The sequence below is a fragment of the Scyliorhinus torazame genome, chromosome 1, assembly GCF_047496885.1.
Source record: "Scyliorhinus torazame isolate Kashiwa2021f chromosome 1, sScyTor2.1, whole genome shotgun sequence".
Taxonomy (NCBI): domain Eukaryota; kingdom Metazoa; phylum Chordata; class Chondrichthyes; order Carcharhiniformes; family Scyliorhinidae; genus Scyliorhinus; species Scyliorhinus torazame.
The window spans coordinates 388,993,117-389,015,102 of NC_092707.1; the positions used below are offsets into that span (position 1 = coordinate 388,993,117).

At 49.8% G+C, this 21,986-nt stretch overlaps 1 protein-coding gene across 2 annotated transcripts in view; it reads right to left on the minus strand.

Moving 5' to 3' along the window:
• kif26ba (kinesin family member 26Ba) overlaps positions 1-21,986 on the minus strand; it is a 272,137-nt gene that overhangs the window by 46,164 nt on the left and 203,987 nt on the right. For both annotated transcript variants that reach the window (XM_072512933.1, XM_072512936.1), the window contains 3 exons: positions 20,497-20,680; positions 19,379-19,538; positions 1,306-1,468 (listed from right to left, as the gene is read on the minus strand). In XM_072512933.1, coding sequence (XP_072369034.1) covers positions 1,306-1,468; positions 19,379-19,538; positions 20,497-20,680 — 507 coding nt within the window. The remainder of the gene's footprint in view (positions 1-1,305; positions 1,469-19,378; positions 19,539-20,496; positions 20,681-21,986) is intronic.

Here is a 21,986-nt window from a genome sequence, read left to right on the forward strand (position 1 = left end):
CCACCGGGAGATTTCCCAGCAGGGTGGGGTGGCTTCAATGGGAAATCCCAACAACAAGCGTCGGATGCAGAGAATCCCGCTGACAGCGAACGGCATGCCTTCGAGACACATGCAGCTGGGGGACCAGAGAATCCAGCCCAGAGCGTATCGCAGCACAAAGAAAGGCCCTTCAGCCCATCACGTCTGCGCCGGCCATCAAGCACCTTCTTCAGTGCTTGAAGGCCTCCTATTGGCCTTCCAGCTTTGAGAGTCCGCCCACTGGCTTTAATTGGCCAATTCGGGGATAATCACAGCAGGGTGACTATTTCCCATGCAGTGACCCCCAGTTGGCCCCCAATGGTGGGAGTCTGAAGCCAGCGGGGAAAGCCCTCCCCAGTGTTTCCTCACAGTCAGCTAACTCATGAACAATATCTGGGCTCACACTCGGAAAAGACGGGCAACCAGCTGAGGTGCTGAGGGAATTCAGCCAATCGTGGGACTGCCGCCGTGACTGAGCCTTCAGGAATGGAGGTCATGATGGGATGGGGACTGAGAGGAGGCGCTAACCACCGAAACACTCTGCCTCCTTCTGTAAATCCTTCACAAAAAGTGGGATCTTCCTCGGAGGTTTATCGTGATGGAATTTAAATTCTGTTAATAAAGCTAGTCTCAGTAATGAAGACCATGAAACTATCGTCAATTGTCATAAAAACCCGTCTGGTTCACCAATGTCCCTTAGGGAAGGAAATCTGCTGCCCTTACCTGGTCTGGTCCACATGTGATACAAGAGGCAAGAGATACATGTGATTTTAAGTAGGACAGAGAGGTCGAGAGATGCAGATGTCTCGGGACGGAATTCCAGAGCTTGGGGGCTCAGACAGCTATAGGTGCAGCCACCAATGGCGGACCAGTTAGAATCTGTTGATGCTCCTCCACTACATGGACGGCAGCGGTTCAAGAAGGCAGCTCCCTACCACCTTCCCAAGGGCAATTAGGCTTGGGCAACGAATGCTGGCCGAGCCAGCGACGCCCATGAAGGAATTATTTAAAATATTGGGGATGAACAGGAGGCCAAAGTTGAGGGAACATCGAAGTCTATTGTAGGATATTTCAGAGATGAGGCGGGGTTGGGGGTCAGTAAAGTCGAAGCACAAGAATAGGAATGTTAAATCCGAGACCATCGGATTTGTTTTGCTGCAGCCTCTCATCGAGGACATATTTCCCTCCGTCGCTGCTGCATTCACTCATTCCAATGCAAATCTAAACAATTGGCCTAATTTCCAAGCCGCGGCCCGAGTTTCTATCCGATGCAGAACTGTCACTGACCTTGGTCTTTTTCTTCTTCATTCGGAGAACCCTGGATGCAATCTGGATGGTGGACAGGGTTTCGGAGTAGTGGCTGGAGGAGGCCGAGATGTGGCCAATCATGGTGGTCCGGCAGTTCAGGTTGCCGAGAGATTCCCGGAGCAACATGGTGAGCTTGCTGTCTCTGAAACGGTGAAGCAACAACGTGACACTGATAACTGCTGACTGCAACCGTGCCCTGATCTGATCTCCATATGATAAAGAGGGACGCCTGAGGCAGCTGGAGAAGGTGCAACAACAATAAAATAAAATCTCAGAGAGGTTACAACTATCAGGGAAGGCTGGGGGCTTTCCAGAGAAAAGACTGCCCCGTGAGGGGACAAGACCAGTAGGAGTGACCTCCACCGACTCCTATTCCCTACACCATCAAACCTAGGAAAGGGCTGGATAGGGGAGATGTAGAGAAGGTGTTTCTACTCGGGAGGGAGATGAACCAGGGGCCATAAATAGAAGACTACATGAATACATCCAACAGGGAATTTGGGAGAAATCTATTTATCCAGAGAGTGCTGAGAATGTGGAACCCGCTATCACCAGTAGATAAGGTGAGCAGCACAGATGCGTCAAGGGGGAGCTAGATACACATAGGAGGGGGAAAGGAATAGAAGGATATGTTGGTGGGGTTCGAGGAAGAGGGCGCAAGGAGGCTGATGTGGAACACAAACACTGGCAAAGGCCACAGGCCCGTTGAGCCAACTTGCCTGTTTCTGTGTTGTAAATCCCCGGTACACTGTAAGAATTGGCCAGGGACTATTCAGCTGTGATGAAACTTAAACTGAAGTCAAGTTTCCCCTCAAACCAATAATATTTCATTTAACAAATACACAGTTATCATTTTCAGTAACTTTCCCCTCTTTTGGGGAGACTTTCACGCATATATTAATAAACACACACACACACACACACACACACACACCAAATAAGGCTTATGACTTGAGCACTGCACATTTCAAACGTAAAACCGCACTCATTGACATAAAAGCCTTGCAATTCCTCGAGGGATAGAAGGCAGTTCACGCCGTGTTTGAAGTTTTGTTGATTGCTTGGTTGAATATTTTGCATAGTTCATCAGTCACTCACCAAGGCCCACATCTGCTGCATGCAAGAAGCTTTTCATTGTGTCGAATGTGACTCTGATCACTAATGGAGAGATAATAAATACCATCTATTTCCAGATTGCTGACTGGTCACAGCCAATTGGATCAATCTAGATTTGTTCCTCGCTGCTTTTGTTCTTTCAGAGCTCGACTCTCTTTCTCCTACCAACACGGTCCAGCAGAAATCACAACCACCGTTCGATGTTTGCTCCTTAATTTCCCACCCACAGAGACTTCCTTTAACCTACTGCCCCTGAAGATCTTGACTGACCCACGCAGACATGGGGAGAACGTGCAGACTCCGCAGACAGTGACCCAGCGGGGAATCGAACCTGGGACCGTGGCGCTGTGAAGCCCCAGTGCTATCCACTTGTGCTACCGTGCTGCCCTTAATTGGGCAGCAAGATGGTGAAAACTGTTGACATTGTATGATGGTGATGGAAGGAATCAATGTTTAAGGTGGTGAATGGGGGGCCAATCAAGGGGGCTGCTTTGTCCTGGATGGTGTCGAGCTTCTTGAGTGTTGTTGGAGCTGCACTCAACCAGGCGAGTGGAGATACTCCGACAACACTCCAGACTTGGGAATGTCTATAGTAATGAAAAAGAGGCAACGGGTTATGTTGGACAGGCTAGAATTGTTTATTCCTTCAGGGGATGTGGGTGTCTCTGGCTGGTCCAGCATTTGTTGCATATCCGCAATTGCCGTTGAACTGGGTGGCTTGCTGGGCCATTTCAGGGTCAGCCACATTGCTGTGGGTCTGGAGTCACGTGTAGGCCAGACCAGGTGAAGACGGCAGATTTCCCTCCCCAGATGGGGTTTTACAACAATCGATGACAGTTTCTCTGCCAGATTTGTTTTCAGTAACTGCATTTAAATTGCACGAGCTGCTATGGTGGGATCCGGGCCCATGTCCCCCATGGCATTAACCCGAGCCCCTCCATTGCTAGCCCAGTGATATTACCACCACGCTACTGTGTCCCCAGCTGGATTAGGTGATGTTTTCTCATCTGATTCGGTCTGTAAGTGCTACATTTTCTAAAGCGGCTCAAATAAACGTGCCCACAGCTCATAGATTATCATAGAATTTACAGTGCAGAAGGAGGCCATTCGGCCCATCGAGTCTGCACCGGCTCTTGGAAAGAGCACCCTACCCAAGGTCAACACCTCCACCCTATCCCCATAACCCCATCCAACACTGAGGGCAATTTTGGACACTAAGGGCAATTTATCATGGTCAATCCACCTAACCTGCACATCTTTGGACTGTGGGAGGAAACCGGAGCACCCGGAGGAAACCCACGCAGACACGGGGAGGATCTGCAGACTCGGCACAGACAGTGACCCAAGCCGGAATCGAACCTGGGACCCTGGAGCTGTAAAGCAATTGTGCTAACCACTATGCTACCGTGCTGTCATTTCCATACTCAGGTGTGCTTATACCGCTTCCTCGCTCAGTTTTAATATTTAGCAGGAAAGAAGAGGCCTGTACCCTGTCAATACTGTACAGGAAACTGTTAAACATCTTCAAGATAAGTTAGTCAAAGAGTAGAGAGCCAGAACAACTCTGGAAGGGAGCGAGCAAAGAAAGAAGCAGCAATCAAAATAGCCTCTTTCTGTCCTTATTAAATAGAGGGACCATTTAATCAGGGATATCTAACTGTAAAATTTGACCCTTACTTAAAGCAATGATGAGAGGCAGGATATAAAATGTGTATAAGTGGTACTCTGATGATATACTTGTCATTTTATAAACATCCACCTACTTTAAAAGCCTTACTCTTTGCGCAGACCAATAAAACAACCAGTAACCACAAGAATCTAGAAGCATTCTTCCCCATTAAATGAAGATACCAACTTAGTAACAGATGGTTTTTCCAAACCAACTGCCAAAGTAAACAAACAATATCTCAAATTGCAATAATCAGAGACTTAAGGAAGTGTCAAAGTTGCTTAAAAGATCAAGACTGTAATTGAGGAGAAAAGACTTGCATTTATGTAGCACCGTCCACAACCTCGGGATGTATCAATGTGCTTTACAGCCAAGTAAGTATTTCTGAGGCGTGCTCACTCTTGTAGGACAAGTGGCAGACAATTTGCACACAGTAAGATCCTACAGACAGCAATGTAATAATGACCTGTTTTACTGATTGTGGGGAAGATATTAGCCAGGACACTGAGAAGAAGGCTCTCGCTCTTCTTCAGTCAACTTGCGAGGGCAGACAGACAGGGGACGAGATTCTCCGGCCTGCCAGCCACGTGATCCTCGGCAGCGCGCCCTCGCCTGCAGCAGGATTCTCCGTTCCTGCCACCTACCAATTGGATTTCCCATTGTGGCCACCCCATGCCGCCGGGAATCTCGCCTGGGCGGGATTCTCCGACCCCGCGCCGGAGAATCGCCGGCGGACCGCGCGAATCGCGCCACGCCGCCCCGATGCCAGCACACGATTCTCCGCGTGGTTGGCGCGGCGCCGTAAAAATGAGCCGAGTCCTGTCGGCGTCGTTCTAACCTGCTCTGAGCCGGCGGGACCTCGGCGTTGAAAGGTTGGGTGGCGGCCTGTGTCCGATCTGGCCTGGCCTGCGATCGGGGCCCACCGACCGGCGGGCCGGCCTCTCTGGCTCGGGGCCTCCTTTCCTACGCGCCGACCCCTGTAGTCCTGCGCCATGTTGCGTCGCGGCCGGCGCGTTGAAGGAGGCCACTGCGCATGACCTCGTTCGAGCCGACGCAACTGCGCATGCGCGGATCCCGCGGCGCACAGCTCACACCGGGATCGGCAGCTGGAGTGGCTCAAACCGCTCCAGCACCATGTTGGCTCCCTGTAGCGGCCAGGATTACTCCTGGGAGTGGCCCATTCACGCCGTTGTAAAATGCAACGGCGTTTACGACGGCGTGGACACTCTGCCGCGGGATTGGAGAATCCCGCCCAGGGCGTTTGGTTTCGCGTCTCGTCTGAAAGATTGCAAGACAGACAGTGCAGCACGCCCTCTGTCGTGCATCTCGTTCTCTGTGCTGAAGTCTCTGCAGTGAGACTTGAACTCTCAGCCTTCTGACTCAGAGGCATGAATATTATCCACGAAATCTCCGCTCTCCTGGCATCGACAAGCCGCATGAGAGGGTTCTAATTGGGAAGCCCTTAGATCTGGAATAGAAACAGAAACTGCTGGAAATGCTCAGCAGGTATGACTACACCTGAGGATTGAGAAATAGAGTTAATGGCCCAGAACCTCCATTCTCCGGAGGGGTTTACCTGGGAGGTAACCCAGGAGATGCCCTGCACAACCCCACGCTCGCCGGATGTCCCCGTGCAAGAATTTCATGGGAATTGTCCGGGAAGTTCAAACTTTCGATGAGTAATAACACTGGACTGGGGACCATCCGATGCTCTGATTTAAGTCACTCAAGGTGGACCCAACTCATTGACACATTGTGGGCGGGATCACTTTTTGGCAAATCTGCATATTGGAACAAGACAGTTAGTCTCACTCTAATGTGCAGATCCCCGAGGTACACGAGGCTTCGGGATTCATCCTCTTGGAGACCTTGGGTGAGTGCTATTCAGCACTGGTACCGTCTGCCCGAAACTTGCTGATCTTCCAGTGCAAAGAGCTGTCCTCGACCGAGTGTTGCAGACTGGCACATTCCAAGGTCCAGGAGTACGTGCTGAGGGACGCACTCAAGCTTGGGGCAGCTGCCGCCAAGGCGCAATGGGGAAAGACCACAGTGTAAGCTCTTACCAGCAAATGTACACCGAGGGGCGGGTAACAGTGTAAACCCCCCTCGGTCTGGGCCATTAACACTCCAACGTATAAAAGAAACATGACAATGTAAATGTTTAAGAAGGAATTGTAACGTAAAGAGCGATATGTGTGTAATGTTATCAAAATTGAATGGAAGAAGGTCAAGGGAATGTGTAACTCTGATGGAAATGTACAGTCAAGACAATTCGAAATGTTCTGTAATGTTTATGATAGATTTTATGAATAAAGTATATTTTTTGAAAAAAAAACAAATGGGGACTGAATGGCACTTGTGGGGATTTCCCCAGGGGATTGGAGATCCCCAGCTGCATGCCCAGTGGGCAGGGTGGTACCCTGGCCCTGCTGGTGCCAGCTTGTCACCCTGGTGGTGCCCAGGTGGAATTGCCAGCCTGGCATAGGCACTGCTGGAGTGCCAGGCTGGCACTGCCAATAGAGCTGAGGATGCCCTGTTTGGGAAGGGGGCACCCTCCCATAGTGTGGTTAGGCTGGGGATTGCTTTGGGGGCCTTGGAGATCGGGGTGTGGTGATATGCATCACTGTATATACACAAGGGGTTAATGTAAATACACTACAACTAAGTAAACACTAGAGGGAACACCGGAGATGTCATGACATGCAGATATACAGCTAATGAACACATAGAATAGGACACAACCAATGAGCAGTCAAGACACCCAGAGGTGACACTACCACAAGGGAGCATTACACAACCCATATATAAGGACAGGGCACACATACTCTGTCTCTTTCCACAGACAACGCTTAGAGAGAAGGACAGGGGCAGATCAGAAGCATCACACCTATCACGTGGTTTAGAGCAGACTGGTTAGTTCGACTGAGTTACTATAGCAAGATTAGCAGGAGAGTCGAACTCATAGAGAATTGTGCTAATGGTTCAATAAATCACATTGAACTTACTTCAAAGTCTGGAGTATCTTTTGATCAAAGCTGCATCGAGTTGCAGCCTGTGTTATCCCAGAGTACATAACACAACAGGGAACTATTTAGAAATGGTGTCCAGATCTCTCGCTACACTGGGGGGGGGTCTGGCAAGCGGAGCTCCCAGTGTACAAAACGGGGCTATGTGCGGCCTCGATTGCGGGTTCCCTGCTGAGGTCCCTTCCACAACGCGCGTTACATAGAACATAGAACAATACAGCGCAGTACAGGCCCTTCGGCCCACGATGTTGCACCGAAACAAAAGCCATCTAACCTACACTATACCATTATCATCCATATGTTTATCCAATAAACTTTTAAATGCCCTCAATGTTGGCGAGTTCACTACTGTAGCAGGTAGGGCATTCCACGGCCTCACTACTCTTTGTGTAAAGAACCTACCCCTGACCTCTGTCCTATATCTATTACCCCTCAGTTTAAGGCTATGTCCCCTCGTGCTAGCCATTTCCATCCGCGGGAGAAGGCTCTCACTGTCCACCCTATCTAACCCTCTGATCATTTTGTATGCCTCTATTAAGTCTCCTCTTAACCTTCTTCTCTCTAACGAAAACAACCTCAAGTCCATCAGCCTTTCCTTATAAGATTTTCCCTCCATACCAGGCAACATCCTGGTAAATCTCCTCTGCACCCGTTCCAAAGCCTCCACGTCCTTCCTATAATGCGGTGACCAGAACTGTACGCAATGCTCCAAATGCGGCCGTACCAGAGTTCTGTACAGTTGCAACATGACCTCCTGACTCCGGAACTCAATCCCTCTACCAATAAAGGCCAACACTCCATAGGCCTTCTTCACCACCCTATCAACCTGGGTGGCAACTTTCAGGGATCTATGTACATGGACACCTAGATCCCTCTGCTCATCCACACTTTCAAGAACTTTTCCATTAGCCAAATATTCCACATTCCTGTTTTTCCTTCCATAGTGAATCACCTCACACTTCTCTACATTAAACTCCATTTGCCACCTCTCAGCCCAGCACTGCAGCTTATCTATATCCCTCTGTAACCTGCTACTTCCTTCCACACTATCGACAACACCACCGACTTTAGTATCGTCTGCAAATTTACTCACCCACCCTTCTGCGCCTTCCTCTAGGTCATTGATAAAAATGACAAACAGCAACGGCCCCAGAACAGATCCTTGTGGTACTCCACTTGTGACAGAACTCCATTCTGAACATTTCCCATCAACCACCACCCTCTGTCTTCTTTCAGCTAGCCAATTTCTGATCCACATCTCGAAATCACCCTCAATCCCCAGCCTCCGTATTTTCTGCAATAGCCTACCGTGGGGAACCTTATCAAACACTTTGCTGAAATCCATATACACATCAACAGCTCTACCCTCGTCTACCTGTTCAGTCACCTTCTCAAAGAACTCAATAAGGTTTGTGAGGCATGACCTACCCTTCACAAAGCCATGCTGACTATCCCTGATCATATTATTCCTATCTAGATGATTATAAATCTTGTCTCTTATAATCCCCTCCAAGACTTTACCCACTACAGACGTGAGGCTCACCGGTCTATAGTTGCCGGGGTTGTCTCTGCTCCCCTTTTGAACAAAGGGACCACATTTGCTATCCTCCAGTCCTCTGGCACTATTCCTGTATCCAATGATGACATAAAAATCAAAGCCAATGGTCCAGCAATCTCTTCCCTGGCCTCCCAGAGAATCCTAGGATAAATCCCATCAGGTCCCAGGGACTTATCTATTTTCAGCCTGTCCAGAATTGCCAACACCTCTTCCCTACGTACCTCAATGCCATCTAATCTATTTACCTGGAGCTCAGCATTCTCCTCCACAACATTATCTTTTTCCTGAGTGAATACTGACGAAAATATTCATTTAGTATCTCGCCTATCTCTTCAGACTCTACACACAACTTCCCATCCCTGTCCTTGACTGGTCCTACTCTTTCCCTTAGTCATTCGCTTATTCCTGACATACCTATAGAAAGCTTTTGGGTTTTCCTTGATCCTTCCTGCCAAATACTTCTCATGTCCCCTCCTTGCTCGTCTTAGCTCTCTCTTTAGATCCTTCCTCGCTACCTTGTAACTATCAAGCGCCCCAACTGAAACTTCACACCTCATCTTCACATAGGCCTCCTTCTTCCTCTTAACAAGAGATTCCACTTCTTTGGTAAACCATGGTTCCCTCGCTCGGCACCTTCCTCCCTGCCTGACCGGTACATACTTATCAAGAACACGCAGTAGCTGATCCTTGAACAAGCTCCACTTATCCAGTGTGTCCAACACTTGCAGCCTACTTCTCCACCTTATCCCCCCCAAGTCACGTCTAATGGCATCATAATTTCCCTTCCCCCAGCTATAACTCTTGCCCTGCGGTGTATACTTATCCCTTTCCATCCTTAACGTAAACGTCACCGAATTGTGGTCACTGTCCCCAAAGTGCTCACCTACCTCCAAATCCAACACCTGGCCTGGTTCATTACCCAAAACCAAATCCAATGTGGCCTCGCCTCTTGTTGGCCTGTCAACAAACTGTGTCAGGAAACCCTCCTGCACACACTGTACAAAAAACGACCCATCTAATGTACTCGAACTATATCTTTTCCAGTCAATATTTGGAAAGTTAAAGTCTCCCATAATAACTACCCTGTTACTTTCGCTCTTATCCAGGATCATCCTCGCCATCCTTTCCTCTACATCCCTAGAACTATTTGGAGGCCTATAGAAGACTCCCAACAGTGTGACCTCTCCTTTCATGTTTCTAACCTCAGCCCATACTACCTCGGAAGATGAGTCCCCATCTAGCATCCTCTCCGCCACCGTAATACTGCTCTTGACTAGCAGCGCCACACCTCCCCCTCTTTTGCCTCCTTCTCTGAGCTTACTAAAACACCTAAACCCCGGAACCTGCAACATCCATTCCTGTCCCTGCTCTATCCATGTCTCCGAAATGGCCACAACATCGAAGTCCCAGGTACCAACCCATGCTGCCAGTTCCCCTACCTTATTTCGTATACTCCTGGCATTGAAGTAGACACACTTCAAACCACCTACCTGAACACTGGCCCCCTCCTGCGACGTCAAATCTGTGCTCCTGACCTCTATACTCTCATTCTCCCTTACCCTAAAACTACAATCCAGGTTCCCATGCCCCTGCTGCATTAGTTTAAACCCCCCCAAAGAGCACTAACAAATCTCCCCCCCAGGATATTTGTGCCCCGCAGCGCGTTGTGTTGTATAGCCATGTGTTTCTGGAAACATGTGGTTAAATGCGCTTGCTATGGGACTTTGTTCCCATTTAGTTGAATCGAACCCCAGAATTCCTAATACAGGATTAGGCCTTTGGTCCATCACCTCTGTGCCAGCACAGGCCTCCTCCCATCCTACCTTGTACCACCGATCAGCATATCCTTCTATTCCTCCCTCGCCCGTGAACCTATCCAGCTTTCCCTAAATTTATTCCAAAAATACACTTGTAATAACCCCCATGGGGATACCTTGATTGATCTCCCTGTGGGGCTGGTGGGATATGAGCTTCCCTGCTAGTGGGCGGAGACCGACCCAGCTGGGACTCATAAGAACTGTGTATGAAGGCCAGCCCAGACAGGGACCGTCACGTCATTGTACTGTGTAAATATAGTCGCTGCCGTGGGCAGACTCTCTGTGATCGTAAATAAATCGACATTCACCTTACCACTCGGCTCCCTGGGCCTTAATAATATTTTATTCATAAAATTCACATTGCAAAGCATTTCGACTTGGAACTTACAGAACATGCAATAAAATGTAACTTCTCTCCTTACTGTATGCTTCACTCTGAGGTGCCTCAATGCAATTGTAATACTCTTGATATTCAGAATATTTGGGTTAGGTATCCACCCCGAGGGGTTCTACGCAGTTTCCAGCCCCTCGGTGTACTATAGCTGAACCCAGATTCTCTTAACTGCATCTCTCTGCTTTACATACTCCTACCTTCTGAGCCTCAGTGAACAGAGTAGCCTGACGTTAGCTCGTTCTCCTTTCATTCCAAGTTACTACGGTGGGGGTCATTCCAACCAGGTGTGATAAGTACAGGGTTGCAAACACAGTGCTGCAATCCAAAGTTTTCACTAATGCACTCTGTCCTGAGTACGGTTTGGAGGGGGGTGGAGAGAGAGAGAGAGAGAGAGAGAGAGAGAGAGAGAGGAATGAAGAACACAATGAGCTCAGGCTGTGAGCCGAAATGAAAGCCAGGTGGTGAAAAGATGCACTGTCGGCACGTGAAACCGCTAATGAAATAAAGATTACTGTTACAAAATCCACATCTGGTTCCTCGGAGTACTGGCTGAGCAAGTGATCTCGGGCAGAACAGAACGGGAGAGCCCCCAGATCATTAAGCAGGTACTCGGCCGGTGGTTGGGCCTCAGGAGTGGCTCGCCTTCATCTCAATGGGCTATAATCGGGCCCTTCCACTAACCATGACCCTTGATATTCAAGTTTGAATACATTTAATACGCACCAAATATTTCATAACGAGTTATAGAAAATGCTGAATCATTTATATATTAATAGAACTGTCATCAACTTCGAATGGTAAAAAACAAAATAAATATTTACACTTTGGACGCAGAAGGAGTGCACGACTCTCTCAGTCAATGTTGTGAGCAATCATAGATCATAGAATTTACAGTGCAGAAGGAGGCCATTCGGCCCGTCGAGTCTGTACCGGCTCTTGGAAAGAGCACCCTACCCAAGGTCAATACCCCCACCCTATCCCCATAACCCAGTAACCCCACCCAACACTAAGGGCAATTTATCATGGCCAATCCACCTAACCTGCACATCTTTGGACTGTGGGAGGAAACCGGAGCACCCGGAGGAAACCCACACACACACGGGGAGAACGTGCAGACTCCGCACAGACAGTGACCCAAGCCGGAATCGAACCTGGGACCCTGGAGCTGTGAAGCAATCAGCGCGCCCCTCACTTCACTTGCCCTTGCTTTACATGTGAATCGCTTCAGTCATACTGGCAGGAATAAAACAATGCGGATGGAAACCAGCGGGATGTGGCAACCCTGCGCGTAGGCAACAGTCAACAAAATGTCGCATGGGCCACATTCCGAGCCCTGGGCCGCAGGCTGCCCACCACTGTACTGAGGCATCATTAGCATCCGCCTCAGTGGGCATAGAAGATGTGGGCACAACACCCCATTGACGCCTCATCACCACAATTGTGACCACGCAGCGCTCCCTCAGCACAGCACCGAAGTACAGCCCACAATCCCTCAAATCCACCATCTTCGGAGTCAGAGGCAAAAACAGCCCAAACTGATACCAGGGTCGAAATTCTCCGGAAACGGCGCGATGTCCGCCGACTGGCGCCCAAAACAGACGGGCATCGCACCGGCCCAAAGGTGCGGAATGCTCCGCATCTTTGGGGGCCGAGCCCCAACCTTGAGGGGCTAGGTCGGCGCCGGACGAATTTCCGCCCCGCCAGCTGGTGGGAAAGGCCTTTGGTGCCCCGAAATGACATCTCCGGGCGGTGCATGCGCGGGAGCGTCAGCGGCCGCTGACGGCATTCCCGCGCATGCGCAGTGGAGGGAGTCTCTTCTGCCTCCGCCATGGTGGAGACCGTGGCGGAGGCAGAAGGGAAAGAGTCCCCCCACGGCACAGGCCCGCCCGCGGATCGGTGGGCCCCGATCGCGGGCCAGGCCCCCGTGGGGGCACCCCCCGGGGCCAGATCGCCCCGCACCCGCCCCCCCCCAGGACCCCGGAGCCCGCCCGCGCCGCCTTGTCCCGCCGGTAAGGTAGGTGGTTTAATTTACGCCGGCGGGACAGGCATTTTAGCGGCGGGACTTCGGCCCATCCGGGCCGGAGAATCGCGTGGGGGGGCCCGCCAACCGGCGCGGCGCGATTCCCGCCCCCGCCGAATCTCCGGTGCCGTGGACTTCGGCAACCGGCGGGGGCGGGATTCACGCCAGCCCCCGGCGATTTCTCCGACCCGGCGGGGGGTCGGAGAATCTCGCCCCAGATTCCTGCTGTAATGCTACCTTCTCCCCACGTACTGACAGTGAGGCCTACTTAACGGGCCTCAGGCCCCAGTACTCACAGCTTCATAGAGTGGCCAAATCTGCATTTAATAATGCTTACTGCAGAACGAAACAATCTGAGCACAGATTACTTCAAGTGCTGTTAAATGCTTGTTCAGGAACCATATATACATATGCTTTCATTCTGTTTTAAGATAAAAGTATGATTGAAATGATACAGCTTCCTGTCGCATACTCTTGTTCTGAACCACATTCCCCACAGCACTCAAGTCATACAGGTTTAGAATTACAGCCTCAGGTAGGCCGAATAAATAAAATAGGAAACTGTATCTTTCTTATTTGATATCTGAAACCTTGGTCCACTTGAGTCCGGCCTAGTAAAGGCGGCAGTAACCAACGGCAACCTTGGCCATCTGCTGGCATATGAAAGGCTTCCCTTTCCATTTCCAAGCAGTTTCGGCCAATTTACTTGACACGGCAATGAAAGATCACAGTGCAGTTGCTACAATCCTTTGTTCGGGAATTAGCAGTTCTTTGAACTCCCACAGTCTTGTGGTTGCCAGATCCCATGGGAGTGCTCCCTGGGAATTAAGATCAAGTTAAAACTGACCGTCGTGTTTCCCCAGGAGACACTTTATCAATGGAAACCCAACCGAGTATGCCACTTTGGAGGGGGTGGGGCATCGCGGAAGCGGCGCCGCCCCCGATTTGGTCTGGAACGATGATTCTCCGGCCGATCGCCGAACGCGATTTTGGTGTCGGCCGGAGAATCGAGCCCACTTTATCTGGTCATTGGCACCATTGCCATTTTTGGAATCTTGCTGTGCATAAATTGTTTCCTACATAACAATAATAACAATCTTTATTGTCACGTTGTTACATTAACGTTCCAATGAAGTCACTGTGAAAAGCCCTTAGTCACCACACACCGGCGCCTGTTCAGGAAGAGTGTTTTTTATGGAGCGAGTGGCAATTACTTGGAACACGCTGACCACGAGGGTGGTGGAAGTATAGAAAATGAATGATGTCAAAAGGAAACTGGATGGGCTCGAGAGCAAAAGACTTGTAGGGCTACGAGGAGAGAGCGGGGGAATGGGACTTACTGGATTGCTGTATAGAGAGCTGGCAAAGACTCAATGGGCCAAATGGCCTCATTTAGTGCCACCATGACTCGAACACCCTCAGATTAGCAAGGAGCCTGTGAATGCTTGAAAATGTTGGCGTTGATCCTGTATTTAGTCCACAGCTTGATAATGTGTAGAGTTGGGCATTTAGCTTCATACGCAAGGGAGAATGTTTATAAGATCACAGGTTTTACAGACTGGAGTCTGAATTAGTAAGTGTGATTTAAAAAATTCGAGCCACAGGTTGCTGTGAATATTGCCGACCTTGTGTGTTTACAAACGCGAGCCACTTGTAGAAGGTTCCAGACCATCGAGATTTGTTAGATTCCTGTGTGCGGAGTGGGTTGGGTGTTTTTTCTTCTTCAGACAGATCAAGGCGGAGGAACAAACAAATGTTATCCATTTTTTAAAACAAAATTAAGGTAATTTTTGGGTTCCAGCATCAAGCAATCGGAGACGAAGGGCTGCAGGCAGTGGGCAGGTAAGCGGGAAAGTGCCAGCCCCAGGCACTGATCAGAATGTGGACAAGTGATAGATAAAGCGTCAAGTGCTTTTGACTTTAAATGGACACTGGGACGTGCAAAGCTCATTATGGGCCCCATGGGAATATAGACTATGGAAGCTGAAGTAGATTTACCAGAATGTTGCCTGGTATGGAGGGCATTAGCTATGAGGAGCGGTTGAATAAACTCGGTTTGTTCTCACTGGAACGACAGAGGTTGAGGGGCGACCTGATAGAGGTATACAAAATTATGAGGGGCATGGACAGAGTGGATAGTCAGAGGCTTTTCCCCAGGGTAGAGGGGTCAATTACTAGGGGGCATAGGTTTAAGGTGAGAGGGGCAAAGTTTAGAGTAGATGTACGAGGCAAGTTTTTTACGCAGAGGGTAGTGGGTGCCTGGAACTCGCTACCGGAGGAGGTGGTGGAAGCAGGGACGATAGTGACATTTAAGGGGCATCTTGACAAATACATGAATAGGATGGGAATAGAGGGATACGGACCCAGGAAGTGTAGAAGATTGTAGTTTAGTCGGGCAGCATGGTCGACACGGGCTTGGAGGGCCGAAGGGCCTGTTCCTGTGCTGTACATTTCTTTGTTCTTTGTTCTATATTAATCAACTTGTTACAAAGACTAGAGCGTGTAACCATGGAACTCAGGGCAGCCAGATTCTTATTTGGAACGTGAACTGTGAGGACAACTGACTTCGAGGACCCTGCTGCGAGAGGCCCCAATCTGTCAGATTGGGTTTGAGGAACCCGCATTTGTATCGGACACTGTGCATGGAATCTTTGAACTTGAGCCAGTTTGGTTAGGTGAAAAATCATCACTACGTAAAGGAGCGAGGCTTAAAATATCAACGTCATTTCCATTGATCAAATTGAGCCTTGGCCCGGCACGGTAGCACAGTGGTTAGCGCTGCTGCCTCACGGCGCTGAGGTCCCGTGTTCGATCCCGGCCCCGGGTCACTGTCCGTGTGGAGTTTGCACATTCTCCCCGTGTCTGCCTGGGTCTCACCCCCACAACCCAAAGATGAGCAGGTTAGGTGGATTGGCCACGCTAAATTGCCCCTTAATTGGAGAAAAATATAATTGGGTACTCTAAATTTCTATTTTCTTTTTAAATTGAGTCTTGGGCCAAGTGAATTCCTTGAAAGCCAAAGTGAAATTTTGACTGGAAATTTTTGGCTGCGTCACACAGGGGCCCATTCATCGTTCATTCACATTTACAACCCTGTTTGTTGTGCCAATGGGGATTGGCTTCAGTCTCCAATCCAGACCACGCTGAAGGAGGGATGAATATGGGCTAGGACACCGGGGATAAATCCCCCTTGTTATTCTTCAAAGTAGTGCCATGTGGACTTCTACATCCACACAAGCAGTGTGATGGGGATTTGGTTTGATGTCTCATTTGAAGAACGGCATCTGCGACAGGGCACTGCTTCCCTCCGTCCTGCACACGATTGCAAACCTGCATTTTCATACTGAAACCTTGGAGAGGGATCCGAGCCGGGAACCTTGTGACTCAGCGATGTTATGGGCCAGGGTTTCGAGAACCCCAAAGTGTATCATGGAGTTCACCTGACCCACAACTTTTAATAGAGTGTGGTATGGGGAGCACACGGCCCACTCTACAGGTGTGGTACAGCAGAAATGGAAAAGTATTTTTTAAAGCAAAACAATGTTTATTCTATGAACTCAAGTTAACCTTTTCAAAACATACAGTGAACGCCTTAGCAACCATCAACTCAAATACAACCCCCAAATAATACAACACTAATTAATGCGTACGCTGTCCTTTTAACATCCAGAAGACTGGCAAAAAACATAACCTTTAACAGAAGCATATCAGGTTAAAGTCACTACTAAGAGCAGTTATTAGTTTTAAATCACCAAAGGATCGATTTACAGTCTTTAGATTACAGAGAGAGACTCTAATACACCTTCTAGCTGAGACTGCAGCTATCCAGCTCTGAAAATGAAACTAAAACACACCCTGCAGCAAACAGCCTAAAACAAAAGTAAAAAGCTGACAGACAGCCCAGCTCCACTCCCTCTCTGACATCACTGCAGTAATAAACACCTGTTTCTTAAAGGTACTCTCACTACAGATATTTATATACACACCCATTTATAAACACCCATTTATTAAAGGTTCTCTCACATGACAGCGACAAGAGTGCTGCCGACTGAGCCACGGCTGACTGTATTGGCTGCTCGCAATAAATGGGAATTCTGGCTGCCGCCAAGAAAGGTGCCTGCCTTCTTTGATGTCAATTAAGGGCCAAACATAAGAAATAGAGGCAGGAGTAGACCACAAGGCCCCTCAATCTTGTTCCACTGCCCAATACAATCATGGCTGACCCTTTGCCTCACTTTCCTCCGAGACATGCATGTGTGCTCTGTGGGGGTTGACCCATTATTCCCATGGTGGGGGGAGGGAGGATGTCCCTATTTGTCAGCGGAAGGGGCAGTATTTGCATTGTGTGGGGGAGCGGGGCCCACCGCCGGACCTCGGTATTGAACCGCCCACTCACAGTGGCTGCCCAATACCAGGATTCCGATGGAATCCGTCGAGCTCTCCTCCATGCATAAATTAGCATGGAAAAGGAGAGGGAATCGCACCTGGGCGCCGCTCATAGCGCTAGTGGACACCAGTAGCGAGTCCCCACTGGAGAGCGAATACAGCCCCTTATCTCAGTCCTAAATAATCCCTTCTCCTGACACTGTGAGCCTTGTTCAAAGAGCCCAGTGTAAAGTTCGTTGCCACTGACAGGCCCAATTCCCGGGCCTACTCTGCTTCTCTGCCCTGCCACAAGAAGGTTCGTTTATGAGGTAAATGTAAACCTTTCATTGGAGCCAGAAGGAGCAGGAGGCCCTCCGGTCCCCTTGCCACCTCGACTCGAAGAAATTGGTCTGCCCTGTTATCTGCTCCACACCCAGCCTGGGCTATAATGGTGACACAGGTTATTGAGTTAGTCTCGATTTAGTTTAGCTTCGGTTAGAGGCCCCACATCTAATTCTGAGCTATTCTCAGGACTGATCCTGGAAAAAGCCCAGATGAACTTCTACCTTGATCTTCCCTCTTTATTGGTGGCATGGTGGCACAGTGGTTGGCACTGCTGCCTCACAGCGCCAGCGACCCGGGTTTGATTCCGACCTTGGGTGACTGTCCGTGTGGAGTTTGCACTTTTTCCCCGTGTCTGCGTGGGTTTCCTCCGGGTGCTCCGGTTTCCTCCCACAGTCCAAAGATGAGCAGGTTAGGTGGGGTAATGAGGATAGGGCGGGGGAGTGGGCCTGTGTAGGGTGCACCTTTGGAGGGGTGGTGCAACTCGATGGGCCGAAAGGCCTCCTTCTGCACCGTAGGGATTCTACAGATACCTCGGGACAGTGGTGGAACTAGTGCAAGGGAGAGTGAACATGTTGTCCTCGGACCAGGGGAGTGAGGGATAGAATTGGTCCACTCTCCCACACATTACTACTGTCTGGTGATCTGCAGTCGGAAACACATGATGGATTCACAAGGACAAGAGGCAGGCTGTGATGTGATGGGTTCAGTAGCTGAATTGCTGCCAACAACTGGTTTTCCAGATGTGCAACAGCCTTTGTGCAAGGTCCCAGGCTGACCTGGGCACTTTCGAATTTTCACTTCAAGGAGAGATAAGGAATCATAATTGGTTTGAAACTGGAGTGAAGTCTTTGCCATGTTGCATCGTTAATCATTGTTTGTGGATGAATAATTTACTGGTACTTGGGTCACTGCATCGAGTGTGTTTGTTCTCGAAAGGAACCCAAAGGATAATTGGAGGGAGTCATTTGTTAAGGTCGTCAACACATTCCTTCTTCCAGATGCAGTAATAAGATATGCGGACAGTGTGAACTGTGCTTATTTTCAAACGCAGCCTATGTTGATGGGAGAAAGATGTTTTATCTGCCAATCTTTCTACTTTACAGGCTGCAGGAAACACTCCACTCAAATTCCACTCTCTGAGCTCGAAGAGATAATGTTATTTCACTCAGATGTGTCGAATTTATCTCCACTTGCAGCTCTCTTGAAAAACATAAATATGGATAAGCACGCACATGCATATATATACATTTTCACACACACACACACACACACACACACAGATTCGTGCACAGGCATTTATAATAATAATCTTTATTATTGAAAAATGAAGTTACTGTGAAAAGCCTCTAGTCGCCACATTCCGGCGCCTGTTCGGGTACACTGAGGGAGAATTCAGAATGTGCAAATTACCTAACAAGCACGTCTTTCGGGACTTGTGGGAGGAAACCGGAGCACCCGAAGGAAACCCACACAGACACGGGGAGAACGTGCAGACTCCGCACAGACAGTGGCCCAAGCCGGGAATCGAACCTGCGACCCTGGCGCTGAGAAGCAACAGTGCTAACCACTGTGCTCCCGTGCTGCCCAGATGCAAAACATTGTAAAACACACATTCGCACACACGCATACATGTGGACACACGCACTCTCGGACACATGCCCGCAAACATAGACACACGTGTCGATGAATTTACACACACAACGTGATGCCGGCACAGTCAGTGATGAGAGAAGAATGCTTACTTGTAGGGAATGTGCTTGGTGCCGTTGACGAGAGCCAGGATGACATTTCCCAATGCAGACAGGGATAGACACAGTCCGGAGCCACCCTCACGGCTTTTGCTCAGCACTTTCACACAGCTGCCCAGGTCAATGAGGTGTAAGCGGCTGCGACCCCCTGACACTGCCGACAGAGGAGGATAAAAGAGATCAGGTCAGTCAGTTATTGTATGGCCATTTAAACCAGCTGAAAGAATGGCTCCTGTTTAAGCCCCCACCCCCCCCACCAAATAACACCGCCTATCCTGAAGGAAAATGGACGTCCTTTCCTAGCTAGGGTTCTTTTCAAACAAGCTTGTGCAACACTGCTTTCAATATTCAGATGATCATCAGCTGGAACTTTCCACTGGTCCATCCTGTATGACTCACGAAACTTGAAGTGGGATTGGCAGCATTAGTAGCCCGCACACTGGAGTAAACCTCTCCCATCCGCTACCTGATGGATCGTGCCGATCAGAAACCGGAGGAGCTTGGTGCAAACACTGCGACAGACCCGTCAGTGCCACCGCATGGTGCGATCCCACGGGTTTTCGATCCGCTTCAATAAGGGTGCGGACACCCTCCTCGATACTGGAACCCGCTCCCTAACAGCGCTGTGGGTGTACCTACACCTCAGGGACGGCAGCGGTACAAGTAGGCGGCTCACCACCTCCTCCACAAGGGGTAATTAGGGATGGGCAATAAACGCTGGCCCAGCCAGCGACGCACACATTCCTTGAAAGAATGCAAAAAAAAATTTACAAACTGAGAATCAACTTCGGGCCTGCCTTGGGCCCGTTAAAAAGCCCCTCAAGTAGTTTTTAACAGTCTTTTAATTGCAAGTTCCCGACTCCCTCCCCCTCACTTTGAAAATTTGAGCACGTCAGCGAGGTATTGGGATCCTGACATGTCATCGGCACCGCCATCTTCAAAGTACGTCCATTCCTGCTCCTGTCCCAGTGGACAATTGAAAATCCAGGTCATAGTCACCAAGTATTGGGGTCTGGGTGGGGGAGCGTGTGCTGCAGTGGAAGGGGGGCACAGTCGGGACTTTATAGAGGGCCATAGCCACCGCAAGAGGACGCAACAGGTAGCAAGCTTACTTCCCCCCTTGCCGCTCTTCTCCATGCGATACTGGTAGATGTGCAAAGTGAACAGCATGTGGGAGTTCCGCTGGTCTTCCTCATCACACTCGGGTCTGCTGCTCCGGCGCGAGGCAATGGCGGCGTCCAGGAAGAAGGCGGCTTTCTCCGCCGTGGGCGCTCGGAGCTCGCTCTGGTTCTGGAGCTGCCGAGGAAAAAACACACGCAGGACACACACATGCAGGACACACATGCAGGACACACACGCAGGACACACACGCAGGACACACACGCATGACACACACGCGGGACACACACGCGGGCCACACACGCAGGACACACACATGCAGGACACACACATGCAGGACACACACATGCAGGACACACACATGCAGGACACACACATGCAGGACACACACATGCAGGACACACACATGCAGGACACACACATACAGGACACACACATACAGGACACACACATACAGGACACACACACGCAGGACACACACGCAGGACAGAAACACAGGTTACACCGCTGGTGGCAACAACACCAACTCGCATTTATATAGAACTCTTTGATACAGGTAAAGTGTCCCAAAGTGCTTCACAAGCAGGGTGACCAACTCCCGCTGAATAATTTAAGGGGCACTTTGGCATTGCTACCAGAGCTGTCAGGGTGAGGAGTTGCCAGGGGCATCCTGCGCACGCGCAAAACTCCAACATCGCCCGTCGGGGAAAAACAGTGTGCCGGTTTCAAACAACTCGGGTCACAGCTCAACCCATAAGATCCAGCATGGTTGGTCACCCTGTCCACAGGAACAACTGCCAAACAGACTTTGACCCCCGCCCACAACTAGATATTGAGGCAGGTGACTAAACGCTTGGCTGAAATGGTAGGTTTTAAGGAAGGTTTGAAAGGAGGAGCTGAGGAAATTCCAGATCTAAGTGCCCAGGCAGCTGAAGATGGCGGCTGCCAATGGTCGGGGCCATCGGGGATGTTCAAGAAGGCAGAATTGGAGTCGCGCCAAGATCGCGGAGGGTTGGAGGAGGTTAGGCGAGGTGAGGCCGTGGAGGGATGTGGAATCAAGGACAAGAATTGCGACATTACTGGACATTCCTGTTTTGACCAGCTGAGGAGAGGTGCCTGATCACGACCTGAAATGTACTCAAAGTGTTGCTGGGTTCAGCCATTTAAATGCCTGACTCAATTTTGACATTCTCTGAGTTTTGAATCACCAGTGAGGTGCAAGTGTTTCTGAAGCCTGTGTAAAATACATCATCAGGTCAATCATCTTGTGAACCTTGGGGGAAGCTTGCAGTGGAGTTGGGGCCTTCCTTTTAATCTATATTTTGATAATATTTCCAACTAAGGGCAATTTAGCGTGGCCAATCCACCTACCCTACACATCGTTGGGTTGTGGGGGTGAGACCCACGGAGAGAATGTGCAAACTCCACAGGGACAGTGGCCCAGGTCCTCGGTTCCGTGAGGCAGCAGTGCTAACCACTGTGC